This window comes from Oncorhynchus gorbuscha, linkage group LG09 (assembly GCF_021184085.1).
Source record: "Oncorhynchus gorbuscha isolate QuinsamMale2020 ecotype Even-year linkage group LG09, OgorEven_v1.0, whole genome shotgun sequence".
Lineage (NCBI taxonomy): Eukaryota > Metazoa > Chordata > Actinopteri > Salmoniformes > Salmonidae > Oncorhynchus > Oncorhynchus gorbuscha.
The window spans coordinates 26,406,431-26,427,686 of record NC_060181.1 but is presented as its reverse complement, the minus strand read 5'-3'; the positions used below and the strand labels follow the sequence as shown (position 1 = coordinate 26,427,686).

Below are 21,256 nucleotides of genomic sequence, written 5' to 3'. Positions count from 1 at the left end.
TAAAGAGAGGTAGGGGGAGAGCGAGAGAAAGAGAGAGGGGGAGAGAGCGAGAGGGAGAGAAAGAGAGGGGAGAGGGGGGGGGCGAGAGGGAGAGAACGAGGGGAGAGAGAGAGGAAAAGAATGAGTAAGTAATATGATTGTAGAGTGTCGGACAATGTCTATAATTCTTTAACGGCATCCGATTGACTTTGCAAATATGAGTTTATTGTAAGAGCATTTTTCACAGCGTGTTTGTGGTAGTTACAATTCAAATTAAAGGTAGTAGTTACAAGTCCTATAGCATCACTGCTACTCAGGAGGAGAATATGTTGTCAGGGACAATTACAGAGAGGAAGTTTTACAAGCCTTGTATTATTGTGTCAATGACACAAGCTCTGCTCTGAGATTCACAGACATGAATTCCCTATGCTTCTTCCCCCTTATGGTACGCACCACTCTGGTGCTGTCAGTTTTAGAACCCCTCTGTCCTAATGCCAAAACTAGCTGCCATCCCCTAACTAGGAATATCAAGGGTTCCCAATGCTCTTTGAGGAAGCCATAAGTACTAAATATATAGCTTGCATGGTATTACACTGAAGGGGTATCTGACACAGTCATGTATGTTAACATGTAGCTCCTGACTGGAACATGCCCAGTAGCCTGAAGGAGAGAGGATTCCTGCACAGAGGACAGTTTCTATTACACTCAATAGAACATTTCATCACTGGCTAATGCTTCTGTTGTTACTGACTTCCTGTTTGCTGTGAAGTTATAGGTCCTCCGCCTGTGGCCTCATGCTCAAGGCATTTAACTACTAATGATTAAAGCACAATTTATTGACAAGTAAATCAATTGTTATTACACAAATAATTAAAGAAAAGTCCTTTTTTATATTAAATCAGTGATTTAATCATAGTAGACAATATTTATTTCATTATCCAAAGGCAAATTATTTGAGACACAACTTGTCCAGAAAGTGATTACATGGAATGTAGCAAATATATATATAAAAAAGATGAGCTTATTTCTATTAAGTTTAAGCTATCTCCGTACAAAAATATATTACATTGTCATAGTAATCCGTTACATACTTTGAAAAGTAATTATAGACGTGGCTGATGTACCTAGTGTAACTTTATGAACAAATGCACAATATTGCAGGCAAGGTCATTAGGATTAAAGGCATCATTACGTGTTCCACAAAAAAGTGTGATATACCTGATCAAGTGTATTTGTGGCCTATGCTGTGTAGGAAAAACTAACTCTGAAAACAAGGACATCAGAACACCGGAGTAATACCAGGATACTTGTACAGAGAAACCCTGTGGCTGCGCATTTCATGGAGCCTCGTCACGACATCAGCTCTCTGAGATACATTGGTATTGAACATGTTAAGACTCCCTGGAGGGGGTGAGATATGATCATCTATTACCGAGAAGAGAATTGTATTGGATTCACCGTTGTTGTACCATGTCACCTAAAGGTCTGAACCAGGAGTTTGATATCAGAACATTTCTTACATGAATTTGTCACTTTGATTTGTCTTGCCTTCCAGGTCTCTTACTTGGTCATTTTGTACCTATATATTATTTTCTGAAACTACTATATGTGCCCGTCTCATTTATATCACATTATTAGAGATGAACAAATTGTTTTTGCCCCCACCATGCATCATGTGCTTATTTGGTCATGTGAGGTGAAATGTGTATATTTGGGGAAGTGAGCACTCAGTCTGTTTGACCAGAAGAAGATCTGTTTGGGTTGGAAATGTTGTCAAGAAAGTGATGAGTTGGGAGTCTTAACAGTGTGAGGGCCTTCTTGTTCTTTACTAGTATACTTTGAAAAGTAACACAACGAGTATAGAATCACTATTTATATACATTCCATGCCATTTTATGTTATTATAAACATTACTATTTGGAAAACATACTCAGCTGTTGATAGGAACACTTCATCTCACGTTGTCTAATGTGGTTCTTGTACTATTTAAACTAGTCTTATTCTATCACATACAAAAACACATACATTTACAAACACATCCACAGTGGTCAATATTAGGCAAACCAGTTGCACTGTCTGAAGAATCATTGCATAGCCTTCTCCATATAGCTACTTTAAACATAGCGAACACATTGGCTCCATCTAAACAAAACTAGTGTCTGTTGGTGCTGCAGTTGTTTCTTAAGTGGGGGCACAGAGAGACCTTCCATCCCCTCAGAGGTGTACAGAGCACCCCTGACCAGAAGTCTCCGTTCAGTCATTTTTTGGCTGTTCTTCAGCCCAGTCCTCCTGCCCAGAACGTCCATTCTTCCCTTCCTTTCCCTTCCTCCTCTTGGGCCCCTGGAGTGTGGAGCTCTGCCCCTGGGCCTGCCCAACCTCCACCTCTGACTTCCCATTCCCTGAGTCATTGTTCTGCCTGGAGTAGCGTTTACACTTGCAGGAAGTAACCACAGTGATCTTGTAGGTCCTGGAGCTTCCGTTCTGACACTGCAGTCTGATGCGCTGGGTCCGGGTCCGGTCGATGACGCAACGCCACTCCTGGGCCTCCCGCCGGCTCCAGAACTTTCCGGTGTAGCCGGGACCAGAGCCGATCCAGTTGGGCAGTAGGTGGGAGGGGAGACACTCCCCGGCACAAACCAGCTCCTTGACCGGGTTCAGGCTGGTGCACTGGCCGTCTGAGATGTACTTGGTGGAGCGCAGCTCTCTGCAGCCCACCTGGCTCTGTGCCTGGCCCTGCTCTGTGACAGAGCGAGAGAGACTGTTACCTTCTGTCAGATACATATTGTCAAAACCTAATATTGCTGTCAAACTTTTAGGCAGAAAATTGAGTTAATCCCAAAAATACGAACTAAAATATAAATCAAACGATGTTCAAATGCGATGCTCAAATAATTGAAAGTATTTTAGGTGTGTTTGATTTATTTTGGAGTTGCATTTGGGATTATTCCATGTAATGTTCTTATTACAGATTGTTGAACTGTCAAAACCAATAACGGTGGCATGGTCAGGGTAATCTGATGTGCAGCATGAGTTAACAACAAGTCCAACACAATTACAAATGCTTGAACTTTTAACTTTCTCCCATTCAAACACGCAAGTCTCCCATTCAAGTCTATGATTCAACTTTAGTTTATTTAACTCCCATTTTTGTCTGTGGAAAATGTGCCTATATACAGAATTATATCAATTCCAATACTATATAATCAATACATTATAAATATACATATTGACCTTTTGCTAAATTACACTTCAGGATCAGTGAATACAATGAATCTGTTTGGTCCACTATGAATTGTTGAATTAATCCATTTAGAATGTGCATAAACATGCAACTCACCTTTCCTCGCATCGCTGGTCAAACGTCTTCCTCCGTTGCGTGCTTGATTCATTGATACATTACTACTCGGTGTATCCTGGACCGTACTTATCAACTGAGCGTTTAACGTTTCCGTGGCGCCGTTCTTGACAGCTTGACAGCTTCTTATCAGAAGGCAAAATAGCGCAAGCTGGTACCCACTCGTGGTAAGAAGCATCTCTGCACCTCCCCGTAGGCACTCGGCAGGCAGGTAGGTAGAGAGTGAGAGAATATATGTGCAGCGATCTAAAGGAGGAATTAGGTCGTTATGATGTTATTTTACCTATTGTTCAGTCGCTTATATACCCGCCTCTTGTTTTGCCACAACATCTTAGTGCGCATGCAGTGCGTGCTTTTTCTGAATGACCTAGGCGTTTTCACTCACAGCTACGCCCACAAAAGCAAAGGGCAGTGCGTTTTTTTTACAGCTTGTATACTCCTCCAAGTACTATGCACATAGGCTGCCAGTCAGTTGAGTCAACACATAGACAGACAATTAATAGATGTTTCTGTCAACATAGTTTGATGAACGTTGCTGTCCTCTATGGATAGGCCAGTGGACAGAACATGATCAACAACTATATAAAGGCTTATAATAAACTAGCAATAATACTGGTTTGTTGACCATCAGGTAACTGTGTGTAAATAATGTATTAATTATTGAATGAATGTATGTATGCAAATCATATGTAGATAATCAAAGAGTGCCACATGCCAGAGGCATATCCTTTGATACTCTATTTCATGATGATTTGTAAGTTTATAGTTAACATTTTTTTCCATTTCTGAACGGATTGATTTGTCTTTGCAAGGAAGCTCAGCTGGAGACCCTGCAGTCAGACCAGGTGAGTACTGAGCTCTGGTCCAGGGCGATAGTGTGCGTTCCTAGCGAAAAGCACCAGAGGTAGTGATTACTGTAGTTCTCATGTGTTCTCTCATCCAGTGATCTCTCCATCTCTGCAGTTCAGGTGCTTCAGGTAAACTCACCAACATGATGTATGATGCATTACCCAAATCAGAGAATAAGACAAACGTTTAGATCTCCTCCATCCACCCATTCATCCTGTCGACTCCTTGCCCCTAAGAACCAGTGTCTGTTTTCACTCCTTTCCCAGGCCTGCCTTGACAATGAATTCACCCAACGTCTCCTCAGCTATGTCCCCTCCTTTGATAAGCGTGAAAATGAATCCACTGTAAAACTGTCCAGGCTCATGCCATATTGTTAAATAAGTAGCTTTTCTTTTTCATATCTTATTTCTTCTTTCTTTTTAAAAGCCCCGCTGTCCAAACAATCTCCCATTACCTCCAAAAAGCAATGTTAGTCATACTGTCTGGAAGAAGGGGAGGGAATGGATGAGGCTGAGGGGAAACTGAGAAGAGGGAACCTGGGGGCTTAAAAGAGGACTATCAAAGTTATATGATACCATGACGCAGGCAGCATTCGCACATTTATACATCTCAAAAACCGGAAATTTGAGATCAATCCTTTTATGCTTCTGTGAGTGACATGACATATAGGTGAAGAGAGAGGGATAATAGAGGGGGAAACAGGGGGATGGGGGGTATGATGGGGGGGTGAAACACAGGGGATGTGGAGGATGAGTTAACAGAGGGGTTGTGGAGGATGGGTTAACAGAGGGGTTGTGGAGGGGGGGTAACACAGGGGATGTGGAGGATGGGTTAACAGAGGGGTTGTGGAGGATGGGTTAACAGAGGGGTTGTGGAGGATGGGTTAACAGAGGGGTTGTGGAGGATGGGTTAACAGAGGGGTTGTGGAGGATGGGTTAACAGAGGGGTTGTGGAGGATGAGTTAACAGATGGAGGATGGGTTAACAGAGGGGATGTGGAGGATGGGTTAACAGAGGGGTTGTGGAGGATGGGTTAACAGAGGGGATGTGGAGGATGAGTTAACAGAGGGGTTGTGGAGGATGGGTTAACAGAGGGGTTGTGGAGGATGGGTTAACAGAGGGGATGTGGAGGATGGGTTAACAGAGGGGATGTGGAGGATGGGTTAACAGAGGGGATGTGGAGGATGGGTTAACAGAGGGGTTGTGGAGGATGGGTTAACAGAGGGGATGTGGAGGATGGGTTAACAGAGGGGTTGTGGAGGATGGAGGATGGGTCGTTAACAGAGGGGTTGTGGAGGATGGGTTAACAGAGGGGATGTGGAGGATGGGTTAACAGAGGGGATGTGGAGGATGGGTTAACAGAGGGGATGTGGAGGATGGGTTAACAGAGGGGATGTGGAGGATGGGTTAACAGAGGGGATTTGTGGAGGATGGGTTAACAGAGGGGATGTGGAGGATGGGTTAACAGAGGGGTTGTGGAGGATGGGTTAACAGAGGGGTTGTGGAGGATGGGTTAACAGAGGGGTTGTGGAGGATGGGTTAACAGAGGGGTTGTGGAGGATGGGTTAACAGAGGGGTTGTGGAGGATGGGTTAACAGAGGGGATGTGGAGGATGGGTTAACAGAGGGGTTGTGGAGGATGGGTTAACAGAGGGGATGTGGAGGATGAGTTAACAGAGGGGATGTGGAGTATGGATTAACAGAGGGGTTGTGGAGGATGGGTTAACAGAGGGGATGTGGAGGATGGGTTAACAGAGGGGATGTGGAGGATGGGTTAACAGAGGGGATGTGGAGGATGGGTTAACAGAGGGGATGTGGAGGATGGGTTAACAGAGGGGATGTGGAGGATGGGTTAACAGAGGGGTTGTGGAGGATGGGTCAACAGAGGGGTTGTGGAGGATGGGTTAACAGAGGGGATGTGGAGGATGGGTTAACAGAGGGGATGTGGAGGATGGGTTAACAGAGGGGTTGTGGAGGATGGGTTAACAGAGGGGATGTGGAGGATGGGTTAACAGAGGGGTTGTGGAGGATGGGTTAACAGAGGGGTTGTGGAGGATGGGTTAACAGAGGGGTTGTGGAGGATGGGTTAACAGAGGGGTTGTGGAGGATGGGTTAACAGAGGGGTTGTGGAGGATGGGTTAACAGAGGGGTTGTGGAGGATGGGTTAACAGAGGGGATGTGGAGGATGGGTTAACAGAGGGGTTGTGGAGGATGGGTTAACAGAGGGGATGTGGAGGATGGGTTAACAGAGGGGATGTGGAGGATGGGTTAACAGAGGGGATGTGGAGGATGGGTTAACAGAGGGGATGTGGAGGATGGGTTAACAGAGGGGATGTGGAGGATGGGTTAACAGGAGGATGGGTTAACAGAGGGGATGTGGAGGATGGGTTAACAGAGGGGATGTGGAGGATGGGTTAACAGAGGGGATGTGGAGGATGGGTTAACAGAGGGGTTGTGGAGGATGGGTCAACAGAGGGGTTGTGGAGGATGGGTTAACAGAGGGATGTGGAGGATGGGTTAACAGAGGGGATGTGGAGGATGGGTTAACAGAGGGGTTGTGGAGGATGGGTTAACAGAGGGGATGTGGAGGATGGGTTAACAGAGGGGATTTGGAGGATGGGTTAACAGAGGGGTTGTGGAGGATGGGTTAACAGAGGGGTTGTGGAGGATGGGTTAACAGAGGGGTTGTGGAGGATGGGTTAACAGAGGGGTTGTGGAGGATGGGTTAACAGAGGGGATGTGGAGGATGGGTTAACAGAGGGGTTGTGGAGGATGGGTTAACAGAGGGGTTGTGGAGGATGAGTTAACAGAGGGGTTGTGGAGGATGAGTTAACAGAGGGGTTGTGGAGGATGGGTTAACAGAGGGGATGTGGAGGATGGGTTAACAGAGGGGATGTGGAGGATGGGTTAACAGAGGGGATGTGGAGGATGGGTTAACAGAGGGGATGTGGAGGATGGGTTAACAGAGGGGATGTGGAGGATGGATTAACAGAGGGGATGTGGAGGATGGGTTAACAGAGGGGTTGTGGAGGATGGGTTAACAGAGGGGATGTGGAGGATGGGTTAACAGAGGGGATGTGGAGGATGGGTTAACAGAGGGGATGTGGAGGATGGGTTAACAGAGGGGATGTGGAGGATGGGTTAACAGAGGGGTTGTGGAGGATGAGTTAACAGAGGGGTTGTGGAGGATGGGTTAACAGAGGGGTTGTGGAGGATGAGTTAACAGAGGGGTTGTGGAGGATGAGTTAACAGAGGGGTTGTGGAGGATGGGTTAACAGAGGGGTTGTGGAGGATGGGTTAACAGAGGGGATGTGGAGGATGGGTTAACAGAGGGGTTGTGGAGGATGGGTTAACAGAGGGGTTGTGGAGGATGAGTTAACAGAGGGGATGTGGAGGATGGGTTAACAGAGGGGATGTGGAGGATGGGTTAACAGAGGGGTTGTGGAGGATGAGTTAACAGAGGGGATGTGGAGGATGGGTTAACAGAGGGGATGTGGAGGGTGGGTTAACAGAGGGGATGTGGAGGGTGGATTAACAGAGGGGTTGTGGAGGATGAGTTAACAGAGGGGATTGTGGAGGATGAGTTAACAGAGGGGTTGTGGAGGATGGGTTAACAGAGGGGTTGTGGAGGATGAGTTAACAGAGGGGATGTGGAGGATGGGTTAACAGAGGGGATGTGGAGGATGGGTTAACAGAGGGGATGTGGAGGATGGGTTAACAGAGGGGTTGTGGAGGATGGGTTAACAGAGGGGATGTGGAGGATGGGTTAACAGAGGGGTTGTGGAGGATGAGTTAACAGAGGGGTTGTGGAGGATGAGTTAACAGAGGGGATGTGGAGGATGGATTAACAGAGGGGATTGTGGAGTATGGATTAACAGAGGGGATTGTGGAGTATGAGTTAACAGAGGGGATGTGGAGGATGGGTTAACAGAGGGGATGTGGAGGATGGGTTAACAGAGGGGTTGTGGAGGATGGGTTAACAGAGGGGATGTGGAAGATGGGTTAACAGAGGGGATGTGGAGGATGAATTAACAGAGGGGATTGTGGAGTATGGATTAACAGAGGGGATGTGGAGGATGGATTAACAGAGGGGATTGTGGAGGATGGGTTAACAGAGGGGATGTGGAGGATGGATTAACAGAGGGGGTGTGGAGGATGGGTTAACAGAGGGGATGTGGAGGATGAGTTAACAGAGGGGTTGTGGAGGACAGGTTAACAGAGGGGTTGTGGAGGATGGGGGATGAGTCAGTTATGGCTCTATTCACAGACAGGCAACATGACAGCACCATGCTCTGTATCACGGAGGCGCTCCGCACTGCTAAAGCTAACTCTCTCTCCTCTGCTCTCATCCTTCTAGATCTATCGGCTGCCTTCGATACTGTGAACCATCAGATCCTCCTCTCCACCCTCTCCGAGTTGGGCATCTCCGGCGCGGCCCACGCTTGGATTGCGTCCTACCTGACAGGTCGCTCCTACCAGGTGGCGTGGCGAGAATCTGTCTCCTCACCACGCGCTCTCACCACTGGTGTCCCCCAGGGCTCTGTGCTAGGCCCTCTCCTATTCTCGCTATACACCTAATCATTTGGCTCTGTCATAACCTCACATGGTCTCTCCTATCATTGCTATGCAGACGACACACAACTAATCTTCTCCTTTCCCCCTTCTGATGACCAGGTGGCGAATCGCATCTCTGCATGTCTGGCAGACATATCAGTGTGGATGACGGATCACCACCTCAAGCTGAACCTCGGCAAGACGGAGCTGCTCCTCCTCCCGGGGAAGGACTGCCCGTTCCATGATCTCGCCATCACGGTTGACAACTCCATTGTGTCCTCCTCCCAGAGCCCTAAGAACCTTGGTGTGATCCTGGACAACACCCTGTCGTTCTCAACCAACATCAAGGCGGTGGCCCGTTCCTGTAGGTTCATGCTCTACAACATCCGCAGAGTACGACCCTGCCTCACACAGGAAGCGGCGCAGGTCCTAATCCAGGCACTTGTCATCTCCCGTCTGGATTACTGCAACTCGCTGTTGGCTGGGCTCCCTGCCTGTGCCATTAAACCCCTTCAACTCATCCAGAATGCCGCAGCCCGTCTGGTGTTCAACCTTCCCAAGTTCTCTCACGTCACCCCGCTCCTCCGTTCTCTCCACTGGCTTCCAGTTGAAGCTCGCATCCGCTACAAGACCATGGTGCTTGCCTACGGAGCTGTGAGGGGAACGGCACCTCAGTACCTCCAGGCTCTGATCAGGCCCTACACCCAAACAAGGGCACTGCGTTCATCCACCTCTGGCCTGCTCGCCTCCCTTCCACTGAGGAAGTACAGCTCCCGCTCAGCCCAGTCAAAGCTGTTCGCTGCTCTGGCCCCCCAATGGTGGAACAAACTCCCTCACGACGCCAGGACAGCGGAGTCAATCACCACCTTCCGGAGACACCTGAAACCCCACCTCTTTAAGGAATACCTAGGATAGGATAAGTATTCCCTCCCCCCGCCCCTTTAAGATTTAGATGCACTATTGTAAAGTGACTGTTCCACTGGATGTCATAAGGTGAATGCACCAATTTGTAAGTCGCTCTGGATAAGAGCGTCTGCTAAATGACTTAAATGTAAATGTAAATGTAATGCTCGTTAGTTAGCTGGCCCCTATGAGCAGCAACCACACACACTATGAACAGCAGCCACACACTATGAACAGCAGCCACACACACATACACTATGAGCAGCAGCCACACACACTATGAACAGCAGCCACACACTATGAGCAGCAGCCACACACACAAACACTATGAGCAGCAGCCACACACACTATGAGCAGCAACCACACACATACACTATGACCAGCAGCAGCCATAATTTGCAGGGGCCACTGTCTGTTCTCCCATGGGACCCTGGGCAGTGGAAGCTTGAGAACAATACTGACAGGAAGCGGAGACAGGGGTCTATAGAATTCAACAGCATGGCCGTAGGACTTAACTACCTGAAGTATCTGATGTTTGTGTGAGAAGATGGTCCATGAGTGCTCCTTTCCTGCCCTTGGGAAACTATAGTTATTATATAGATGGTGTTGAAGACCCACTCTTGCATAGCAACCAAGAGGAGGCCACCAACAAAAACAGGTCAACAGTGGAGTTATTGAAATATTGGGAGATGTATTTGTTTATGAAGACCTTGTGTCTTGACTAGCTGACACATGACTATGAATTAAAGGTTACTGTCTGCACTGTGAAGAATTGGAATTAACTTTGTTTCATATAGAGAATGCTCACTCTCTGCAAAGAAAGTCTGACAGCATATTGTATAGAACTATAGATTCAGCCAAAACATCATGCTCCAGTACCCTTTGAACCCTGCCGACAGAGTGCAGTGGCTGAATAACCAGTCATTAGAATCATTGCAATAGATGGCAATAAAGGGAAAAGCTGCCATCTAGTGGCAAAACAAACATATGGGAAAGTCCCCATAACAACAAAATGGACAGTGAAGCACAACTATTAAGGCACTCTTTATTGATGTGATTGAAAATGTAAAACTGGAAAGCAAAACAAATGCCATTTGGGTGTAAAGTTTGGTCCAGCATTGAAGTCAGATGGTCATTGGGCCATCCGTGGATCATCTGTGATGTGGACTGATATGGATACATCACTGGTAAGATAAGCCATGGGTCTCAAGTTATAGAAGGAAATCACAAGGAGTTTAGAGTAACACATATTGTGTGTCTTATCCACTGCCATAACAATGACAGGTATTGTTCAGTAAGGTGGTCCTATTTATACATGAAAGCATTTTTCACATTACTAATGTAAGGGAAGGGAGGAAATTGTTATTGTTATTTTAAGACACAATATGCTATTGTACATCATATACACACCCTGAATACACCCTGAGTCCAGCTGCTTGGTGAATAAAGCATTCATCCTCACTCTCCCCTCTCAATCTGGACATCCTGGCCAATCAGTAATAATGCTGATTTTCATCATTCCCCTTTAAATCAGGGATTGATTCAGACCTCATACACCAAGTGAATGGAATCAATTCAGTTCAATATAACTTCATTATTAATATCACTGTACTCTGGCTAATCAGTAACATTAATCAATGAATCAATTAACTACCCAGTAGAGAAGAACACCAGCAGTCGTTCTCATTCCTGGTGGCAGGATGATGGTCCCTCTGAGGATGTGGAGGGGCAGTTTAGCTGGTCTGGCACTGAGGGACTGGGACACCCTAACGACGCCATGCTCCTCTGCCTTAAAACCACAGCTCTGCCAGGAAGCTGGCTGTCTCCTTTACCATGTCACTCTCCTCATCTGGACCCAGGATAGAGAGGAGAATGGGGAAACAGTCTAAAGTTGAACTTGGAAGGCATCAGAAAGCTACAAGTATGTAACAAGCTACAGTATTAAAGTAGGCTATTGAGGCCAGTATCCCACACTCAGAATAAGCCTATTCCTGGGCTAAAAAGCATGTCCAGTATGGAGCAACATAGCACAGTGTAGTATAACAATAGCAAACCTATTGTATGTGTTTTCAACAGATAGGAGTGCATAGTTTACCACAGTGCTCCCTCAGTCTCGGGGTATCCTTCTCCTGCGGTCCTCTACAGATCTTATGGGTGGGCCAGTGGAGTCGCTGAAAAATCAGGCCACAGTAAGTCACCTGTAGTAGTAAAATAAAACATTTATTAGCATGTAAGCATGGCGTATTCATGGATGAAATCATTAAGTGTAACCAAAGTAATAGAGAGGGAAACAATTGAGAGAAACCACGTGCTTCTGTAGGTCGGAGGTGGTTTTCCTACCATGTTGCAGAGGGAACATCTCTTCTCTGCCCCTCTCTCGCCACACGTAGTGCAGAAATCAGCATCTATGAAGGTCATCTTACCCGTGAGAGCCTGGCTTAACACTGAGAACGCTGTCCGGTCGTTACCCTGGAGACGAGAAGCAGTGGAACATGGAACGTTCAACATTGAAGAGTGAACATTGCCATACAGAAAGGCATTTGTAATAACATCAATTGTCAATATAATCTAAATGAATTGAGAATGAACATGGACTCCTTAATATGCAAATTACACATTTAAAATGTTTTGCATAATCCAATCAATCTTCAATTGATTAATTTCTGCAGGGACAAATAACATGAGTCCATAGGAGGAGCCTTACACCAAATCAAATCAAGTGTTGTTTGTCACATGCACTGAATACAACAGGTGTAGAACTTAGTGAAATGCTTACTTACAAGCCCTTAACCAACAATGTAGTTTAAAACCATTTTGGGGGATGAGACCTAAGTCAAAGGAAGGTTTGAATGGATGAATGAGTGGAAGTTCACTCACGATCTCCACTGGTGCGATGCTCATGACCTGCTGATGTAGCAGTGCGGCTTCACAGTAGGGAAATTTCTCCTGGTACTGAGGAAAACCATCTCCATCCCTCCCCTTCAACAGGCTGAGAGAAGAGATTTACAAAAACATGTATTTTAAAGACAATGAAACATGGAAATTGTCTAGGGAACTGTCGATACAGTTTACATAAGGTATGCATGCAATATAAAGCACTATAAAACACAACAATTAGTACCCAATGGTCTAGTCTGGAAATGTTAAAAGAAATAATTAAATTGGATGGGTACAGGTTATAATGCTTGCAATGCAATCAATCACATCAACTACTATCAAGAGAAACAAGAGTACTTCCGGGTTGGAGCGGGTTGGAGCGAGCGGTCGCATCGGCACTTCGCTCCGCAGGTAGTATAACTTTTTCATTACATTTCATTACATTTCATTATAGCACATCGGTTTGATTTGTCTAATCTTAGCAATTTATTCTTAGCTAGCTACATAGCCGTCTTTGTATCAAAGATAATTGCATAATTATCGTATTTCGTCGTCCTAACGTAGTCTTCACTGCTATTTGCCCAGCAGCTAGCTATTTGCCCAGCAGCTATTTGCCCAGCAGCTAGCTATTTGCCCAGCAGCTAGCCAGCTAGCAAACGCCCACCGATTAGCAGCACTGTAGTAACTATTACACTCAACTGAACGACTTGATTAGTGTAGTGTTAGCTAGCTACATAGCTGTCTTTGCTGTCTTCGTATCCAAGATAATTGTGTAGTTTAGAGTGTGTAGTCTTAGAGTGATTATCTTAATTTACCGAGGTTAGCTAGCCAGCTATTTGTCGTCCTTAACGTAGGAGACTCTGCTAGCTAGCCAACAGCTAGCCAACAGCTAGCCGACAGCTAGCCAACAGATAGCCAACAGCTAGCCGACAGCTAGCCAACAGCTAGCCAACGTCTACCGAATAGGACTCAACAACCCGGTCGCATTCACAGGTAGTATCACATTTTCATTTCATTTCATTACAGTACAACGGTTTGATTTGTTTGATCGTAGCTAGCTACATAGCTAGCTACATAGCCGTCTTTGTATCAAAGATAATTGTGTAGTCTAGAGCGATTTTCTAGGTTAGCTAGCCAGCTATTGTCATTCTTTTAACGCAACGTAACGTAAACAACACTGCTAGCTAGCCAGCTAGCCCCCGAATAGCAGCACTGCAGAAACTATTACACTCAACGGAACGACTTGATTAGTGTAGTGTCAACAACGCAGCCACTGTCAGCTAGCCTACAAAGTCAACAGCGCAGCCACTGCCAGCTAGCCTACTTCAGCTGTACTGTATCATTTTAATCATTTTAGTCAATAAGATTCTTGCTACGTAAGCTTAACTTTCTGAACATTCGAGACGTGTAGTCCACTTGTCATTCCAATCTCCTTTGCATTAGCGTAGCCTCTTCTGTAGCCTGTCAACTATGTGTCTGTCTATCCCTGTTCTCTCCTCTCTGCACAGACCATACAAACGCTCCACACCGCGTGGCCGCGGCCACCCTAATCTGGTGGTCCCAGCGCGCATGACGCACGTGGAGTTCCAGGTCTCCGGTAGCCTCTGGAACTGCCGATCTGCGGCCAACAAGGCAGAGTTCATCTCAGCCTATGCCTCCCTCCAGTCCCTCGACTTCTTGGCACTGACGGAAACATGGATCACCACAGACAACACTGCTACTCCTACTGCTCTCTCTTCGTCCGCCCACGTGTTCTCGCACACCCAGAGAGCTTCTGGTCAGCAGGGTGGTGGCACCGGGATCCTCATCTCTCCCAAGTGGTCATTCTCTCTTTCTCCCCTTACCCATCTGTCTATCGCCTCCTTTGAATTCCATGCTGTCACAGTTACCAGCCCTTTCAAGCTTAACATCCTTATCATTTATCGCCCTCCAGGTTCCCTCGGAGAGTTCATCAATGAGCTTGATGCCTTGATAAGCTCCTTTCCTGAGGACGGCTCACCTCTCACAGTGCTGGGCGACTTTAACCTCCCCACGTCTACCTTTGACTCATTCCTCTCTGCCTCCTTCTTTCCACTCCTCTCCTCTTTTGACCTCACCCTCTCACCTTCCCCCCCTACTCACAAGGCATGCAATACGCTCGACCTCATCTTTACTAGATGCTGTTCTTCCACTAACCTCATTGCAACTCCCCTCCAAGTCTCCGACCACTACCTTGTATCCTTTTCCCTCTCGCTCTCATCCAACACCTCCCACACTGCCCCTACTCGGATGGTATCGCGCCGTCCCAACCTTCGCTCTCTCTCCCCCGCTACTCTCTCCTCTTCCATCCTATCATCTCTTCCCTCTGCTCAAACCTTCTCCAACCTATCTCCTGATTCTGCCTCCTCAACCCTCCTCTCCTCCCTTTCTGCATCCTTTGACTCTCTATGTCCCCTATCCTCCAGGCCGGCTCGGTCCTCCCCTCCCGCCCCGTGGCTCGACGACTCATTGCGAGCTCACAGAACAGGGCTCCGGGCAGCCGAGCGGAAATGGAGGAAAACTCGCCTCCCTGCGGACCTGGCATCCTTTCACTCCCTCCTCTCTACATTTTCCTCCTCTGTCTCTGCTGCTAAAGCCATTTTCTACCACTCTAAATTCCAAGCATCTGCCTCTAACCCTAGGAAGCTCTTTGCCACCTTCTCCTCCCTCCTGAATCCTCCTCCCCCCCCCCCTCCTCCCTCTCTGCAGATGACTTCGTCAACCATTTTGAAAAGAAGGTCGACAACATCCGATCCTCGTTTGCTAAGTCAAACGGCACCGCTGGTTCTGCTCACACTGCCCTACCCTGTGCTCTGACCTCTTTCTCCCTCTCTCTCCAGATGAAATCTCGCGTCTTGTGACGGCCGGCCGCCCAACAACCTGCCCGCTTGACCCTATCCCCTCCTCTCTTCTCCAGACCATTTCCGGAGACCTTCTCCCTTACCTCACCTCGCTCATCAACTCATCCCTGACCGCTGGCTACGTCCCTTCCGTCTTCAAGAGAGCGAGAGTTGCACCCCTTCTGAAAAAACCTACACTCGATCCCTCCGATGTCAACAACTACAGACCAGTATCCCTTCTTTCTTTTCTCTCCAAAACTCTTGAACGTGCCGTCCTTGGCCAGCTCTCCCGCTATCTCTCTCTGAATGACCTTCTTGATCCAAATCAGTCAGGTTTCAAGACTAGTAATTCAACTGAGACTGCTCTTCTCTGTATCACGGAGGCGCTCCGCACTGCTAAAGCTAACTCTCTCTCCTCTGATCTCATCCTTCTAGACCTATCGGCTGCCTTCGATACTGTGAACCATCAGATCCTCCTCTCCACCCTCTCCGAGTTGGGCAACTCCGGCGCGGCCCACGCTTGGATTGCGCAGGGCTCTGTTCTAGGCCCTCTCCTATTCTCGCTATACACCAAGTCACTTGGCTCTGTCATAACCTCACATGGTCTCTCCTATCATTGCTATGCAGACGACACACAATTAATCTTCTCCTTTCCCCCTTCTGATGACCAGGTGGTGAATCGCATCTCTGCATGTCTGGCAGACATATCAGTGTGGATGACGGATCACCACCTCAAGCTGAACCTCGGCAAGACGGAGCTGCTCCTCCTCCCGGGGAAGGACTGCCCGTTCCATGATCTCGCCATCACGGTTGACAACTCCATTGTGTCCTCCTCCCAGAGCACTAAGAACCTTGGCGTGATCCTGGACAACACCCTGTCATTCTCAACTAACATCAAGGCGGTGGCCCGTTCCTGTAGGTTCATGCTCTACAACATCCGCAGAGTACGACCCTGCCTCACACAGGAAGCGGCGCAGGTCCTAATCCAGGCACTTGTCATCTCCCGTCTGGATTACTGCAACTCGCTGTTGGCTGGGCTCCCTGCCTGTGCCATTAAACCCCTACAACTCATCCAGAACGCCGCAGCCCGTCTGGTGTTCAACCTTCCCAAGTTCTCTCACGTCACCCCGCTCCTCCGCTCTCTCCACTGGCTTCCAGTTGAAGCTCGCATCCGCTACAAGACCATGGTGCTTGCCTACGGAGCTGTGAGGGGAACGGCACCTCAGTACCTCCAGGCTCTGATCAGGCCCTACACCCAAACAAGGGCACTGCGTTCATCCACCTCTGGCCTGCTCACCTCCCTACCACTGAGGAAGTACAGTTCCCGCTCAGCCCAGTCAAAACTGTTCGCTGCCCTAGTCCCCCAATGGTGGAACAAACTCCCTCACGACGCCAGGACAATCAATCACCGCCTTCCGGAGACACCTGAAACCCCACCTCTTTAAGGAATACCTAGGATAGGATAAGTAATCCTTCTCATCCCCCCCCCCTTTAAGATTTAGATGCACTATTGTAAAGTGACTGTTCTACTGGATGTCATAAGGTGAATGCACCAATTTGTAAGTCGCTCTGGATAAGAGCGTCTGCTAAATGACTTAAATGTAATGTAAATGTAATGTAAGATGATGCATGGAGTGTGACAACACACCTCTTGATAAGCACACATAGCTTGTCATCACTACTTCTCTGATAGACTTCAGTGTGTCAAATCGGAGGGCCTGTTGTCCGGACCTCTGACAGTCTCTATGGGTGTGCCACAGGGTTAAGAGAGAGAGAGAGAGAGAGAGAGAGAGAGAGAGAGAGAGAGAGAGAGAGAGAGAGAGAGAGAGAGAGAGAGAGAGAGAGAGAGAGAGAGAGAGAGAGAGAGAGAGAGAGAGAGAGAGAGAGAGAGAGAGAGAGAGAACTATAAAGAGTGAGAGAGAGAGAGAGAGAGAGAGAGAGAGAGAGAGAAAGAGAGAGAGAACTATAAAGAGAGAGAGAACTATAAAGAGTGAGAGAGAGAGAGAGAGAGAGAGAACTATAAAGAGTGAGAGAGAGAGAGAGAGAGAGAGAGAGAGAGAGAGAGAGAGAGAGAGAGAGAGAGAGAGAGAGAGAGAGAGAGAGAGAGAGAGAGAGAGAAAAGAGAGAACTAGAGAGAGAGAGAGAGAGAGAGAGAGAGAGAGAGAGAGAGAGAGAGAGAGAGAGAGAAGAGAACTATAAAAGAGTGAGAGAGAGAGAGAGAGAGAGAGAGAGAGAGAGAGAGAGAGAGCGAGAGAGAGAAAGAGAGAGAACTATAAAGAGAGAGAGAACTATAAAGAGTGAGAGAGAGAGAGAGAGAGAGAGAGAGAGAGAGAGAGAGAGAGAGAGAGAGAGAGAATTAGAGAGAGAGAGAGAGAGAGAGAGAACTATAAGAGAGAGAGAGAGAGAGAGAGAGAGAGAGAGAGAGAGAGAGAGAGAGAGAGAGAGAGAGAACTATAAAGAGTGAGAGAGAACTATAGAGTGAGAGAGAGAGAGAGAACTATAAAGAGTGAGAGAGAGAGAACTATAAAGAGCGAGAGAGAGAGCGAGAGAGAACTATAGAGAGAGGGAGAGCGAGAGAGAACTATAAAGAGCAAGAGAGCGAGAGAAAATTATAAAGAGCGAGAGAGAGCGAGCAAGAATTATAAAGAGCGAGAGAGAGCGAGCGAGAATTATAAAGAGCGAGAGAGAGCGAGCGAGAATTATAAAGAGCGAGAGAGAGCGAGAGAGAATTATAAAGAGCGAGAGAGCGAGAGAGAATTATAGAGAGAGAGAGAATTATAAAGAGAGAGAGAGAGAGAGAGAGAGAGAGAGAGAGAGAGAGAGAGAGAGAGAGAGAGAGAGAGAACTATAAAGAGTGAGAGTGAGAGTGAGAGAGAGAGAGAGAGAGAGAGAGAGAGAGAGAGAGAGAGAGAGAGAGAGAGAGAGAGAGAGAGAGAGAGAGAGAGAGAGAGAAAGAGAGAGAGAACTATAAAGAGTGAGAGAGAGAGAGAGAGAGAGAGAGAGAGAGAGAGAACTATAAAGAGTGAGAGAGAGAGAGAGAGAGAGAGAGAGAGAGAGAGAGAGAGAGAGAGAGAGAGAGAGAGAGAGAGAGAGAGAGAGAGAGAGAGAACTATAAAGAGTGAGAGAGAACTATAGAGTGAGAGAGAGAGAGAGAGAGAACTATAAAGAGTGAGAGAGAGAGAACTATAAAGAGCGAGAGAGAGAGCGAGAGAGAACTATAGAGAGAGGGAGAGCGAGAGAGAACTATAAAGAGCAAGAGAGCGAGAGAAAATTATAAAGAGCGAGAGAGAGCGAGCGAGAATTATAAAGAGCGAGAGAGAGCGAGCGAGAATTATAAAGAGCGAGAGAGAGCGAGAGAGAATTATAAAGAGCGAGAGAGCGAGAGAGAATTATAGAGAGAGAGAGAGAATTATAAAGAGAGAGAGAATTATAAAGAGAGAGAGTGAGAGAATTATAAAGAGAGAGAGAGTGAGAGAATTATAAAGAGAGAGCGAGTGAGAGACAATTATAAAGAGAGAGAGAGAGCGAGAGAGAATTATAAAGAGAGAGCAAGAGAGAATTATAAAGTGAGAGAGAATTATAGAGAGAGCGAGCGAACGAGGGAGAGAGCGAACGAGGGAATAAAAGGGTTTTACATGTAACCAAAAAGGGTTCTCCAAAGGGCTCTCATATGGGGACAGCCGAAGAACACGTTCAGGTTCTAGAGAGCACCTTTTTTTCCTAAGAGTGTGTGAGAGCGAAGCCGTCACAGCTCATGTTCTAGAGAAGGATGTCAAACAAAGCTGTTCAAGAGAAACAAATTAACACTTTCCAATGTTTCAACAAACTGAAATCCTATTACGTAAAGAAGCACTAACCTTCACAGAAACACTGTGGCAGAAACCTCAAGCTGAGTACTGACTGGTCACTTGGTATGCTACTGAATAAACACTCTCCTATGACTTCATAACTGACTCAGAAAAACACGTGTAAATAACTAGGTTCTCTCATCTAACTGACGAATGACAGCCACCAGGTGTATGCAGTTGGTTAGACAGTCAAAACAGATCAGACTATTCTTGTACATTGATGCACTGCCCTGAGCGTAACATGACTTTCAGTAAAGATTTCATTGGACGATGTATACCATGTGTACCCTGTACATACAACTAACAAAGCTTCAAACATGACTGTTGCCAGCAGGCTTATATAGCAGAGGTCTGAGAGTGTTACCTCTCTCTGTGTCCTGCGTTCACGTCCAGACAGAGAGATCTCTTCAGACAGATCTAAAGCGGGTAGTGACATCAAAGTGTATACTGTCATCTCTGCTGCCCCATCTGATTCTGACAGACTGGACACAACACAACACACAAAGACGTGGTCTGAAGTAGTCCGTGGGTTACATCTAGTGGCAGCGTGATGCTATTGTGGAACGTCCTAGAGTACTGCATCCTGCCCTCAAGAGTCTTCGCCATAGGTCTACATGACAATGGAAAACACATGCTGCAGGCCTACACCCACGTTATACATGCCTCTATGGCTACATCATCCCAATTACATCACTCTGTTTGTGGCACTAACCATTAGCGTGTATGTGTAGAGGATTTTAGTGAAATTCACTTTTAAATGACAGTTATAGTTTATAATATTCTAAACATCTCAGGGGTATTTATGGCTAGCATATGGATCTGGGACAAGGATATCTTGTGGAAATTAATGACAAATCTCATTTTAGCATTGACAAATGACACAAACACCACAGGTAACATTGTCAGTTTTCCACAAGACTCCCTAGCCCCATCCGTACCTCATCAGACAGTTGACTCTGACATCATTGGAGCCCAGCAGCTCTACAACATATTGCACATCACCTAAGAGAGATTTTAGATATAGATTGAAACATGCAATACCTCAATCTCATACATTTGCTTATAAATTATGTGCAATCTCTCATTCTCACCCCGTAGGTATACAATTTGGCAAGAAACTGCGATTGTGAAAACAGCTGCACTCCAGCAGTTTGGTATAAAAATATATTTAATTTGTCATAATGTTATTGCGACTACTATGGGAAGTAACCTAGGCTAATGAAATTATTACTATACAATTGTTACAGCTGTAACGAGTGTGCTGAGAGTCGGGAAGCAGGTACAGGGAGTGTTTTAATCAACAACACGACCCACAAACATCTCACCGACATGAAAACAGAGTCCATAACACCTGAGGAAAGAACCACGGGGAGTGACAGATGTAGGGAAGATAATCAAGGAGTTGATGGAGTCCAGGTGAGTGTCATGAGGTGCTGGTGCGCTTGACGATGGTGACAGGTGTGCGGGATAATCAGCAGCCTGATGTAAATGTAATTGTATACACAACAACAGCAAAAATGTAGCCTACTGAAAATGAAAGAAGCAAAAATGCCTGTGGATAATTGCTTTAATCATATTGGTGTCACAACGCAAGACAATATTGCGAGAAATTGCACTGAAAAAAATGAAAATAACAGAAAAGCGTGTTTACAAAGTCAGGCAAAACAAATCTACAAGCAATTTACCTGCAGCAATAACCTTAAATATTTCCCGCTCGTGTGCTGAAAGATCACCTTTCTTGGGAGCAGCCATTCTCTTTGTTGTTAACATGTAATTAATATTATCTGAGTTCACAAGTGTTGACAAACAATATATTACTGTGGATATGTATTTATCCCAAACTCGTCACTCCATTTGACATGACGACAGTAAAAGATGATTTACTTCACCAAATTTCTAAAAGGAATAAACCATCCTTGGACTACACCACGACGTGAAGAAATCGGTGACAGAATGTCCATAACGTTAATGTCATGCATGTATATCGAACATATATTATTATTATTCTTTATAATCAAATTGTTTGTAATAAATC

General features: G+C 46.4%; 2 protein-coding genes across 2 annotated transcripts; both read right to left on the bottom strand.

Moving 5' to 3' along the window:
• Positions 1 to 218: 218 nt before the first annotated feature.
• LOC124042749 (sclerostin domain-containing protein 1-like) lies at positions 219 to 3,642 on the bottom strand. The gene is made up of 2 exons (XM_046360853.1): positions 3,317 to 3,642; positions 219 to 2,717 (listed from the first exon to the last, which is right to left on the bottom strand). Exons 1-2 carry the CDS (start codon positions 3,510 to 3,512, stop codon positions 2,233 to 2,235), a joined length of 681 nt encoding a protein of 226 aa, XP_046216809.1. The 5' UTR covers positions 3,513 to 3,642; the 3' UTR covers positions 219 to 2,232.
• Positions 3,643 to 10,744: 7,102 nt separating this feature from the next.
• Positions 10,745 to 20,973, bottom strand: LOC124044339 (ankyrin repeat and MYND domain-containing protein 2-like). Its single transcript, XM_046363995.1, has 6 exons — positions 20,907 to 20,973; positions 20,160 to 20,223; positions 12,516 to 12,627; positions 11,979 to 12,107; positions 11,734 to 11,836; positions 10,745 to 11,487 (listed from the first exon to the last, which is right to left on the bottom strand). Exons 1-6 carry the CDS (start codon positions 20,971 to 20,973, stop codon positions 11,429 to 11,431), a joined length of 534 nt encoding a protein of 177 aa, XP_046219951.1. The 3' UTR covers positions 10,745 to 11,428.
• Positions 20,974 to 21,256: the final 283 nt, after the last annotated feature.

Coding starts and splice junctions, on each gene's coding strand:
- LOC124042749 (XM_046360853.1), bottom strand. CDS start 3,512: ATGCTTCTTACCACGAGTGGGTACCAGCTTGCGCTATTTTGCCTTCTG. Junction 2,718..3,316: donor GACCAGCGATGCGAGGAAAG/GTGAGTTGCATG, acceptor GCTCTGTCACAG/AGCAGGGCCAGGCACAGAGC.
- LOC124044339 (XM_046363995.1), bottom strand. CDS start 20,973: ATGGCTGCTCCCAAGAAAGGTGATCTTTCAGCACACGAGCGGGAAATA. Junction 20,224..20,906: donor ATTTAAGGTTATTGCTGCAG/GTAAATTGCTTG, acceptor AATCTCTCTTAG/GTGATGTGCAATATGTTGTA. Junction 12,628..20,159: donor AGAGTCAACTGTCTGATGAG/GTACGGATGGGG, acceptor CTCTTCTCTCAG/CCTGTTGAAGGGGAGGGATG.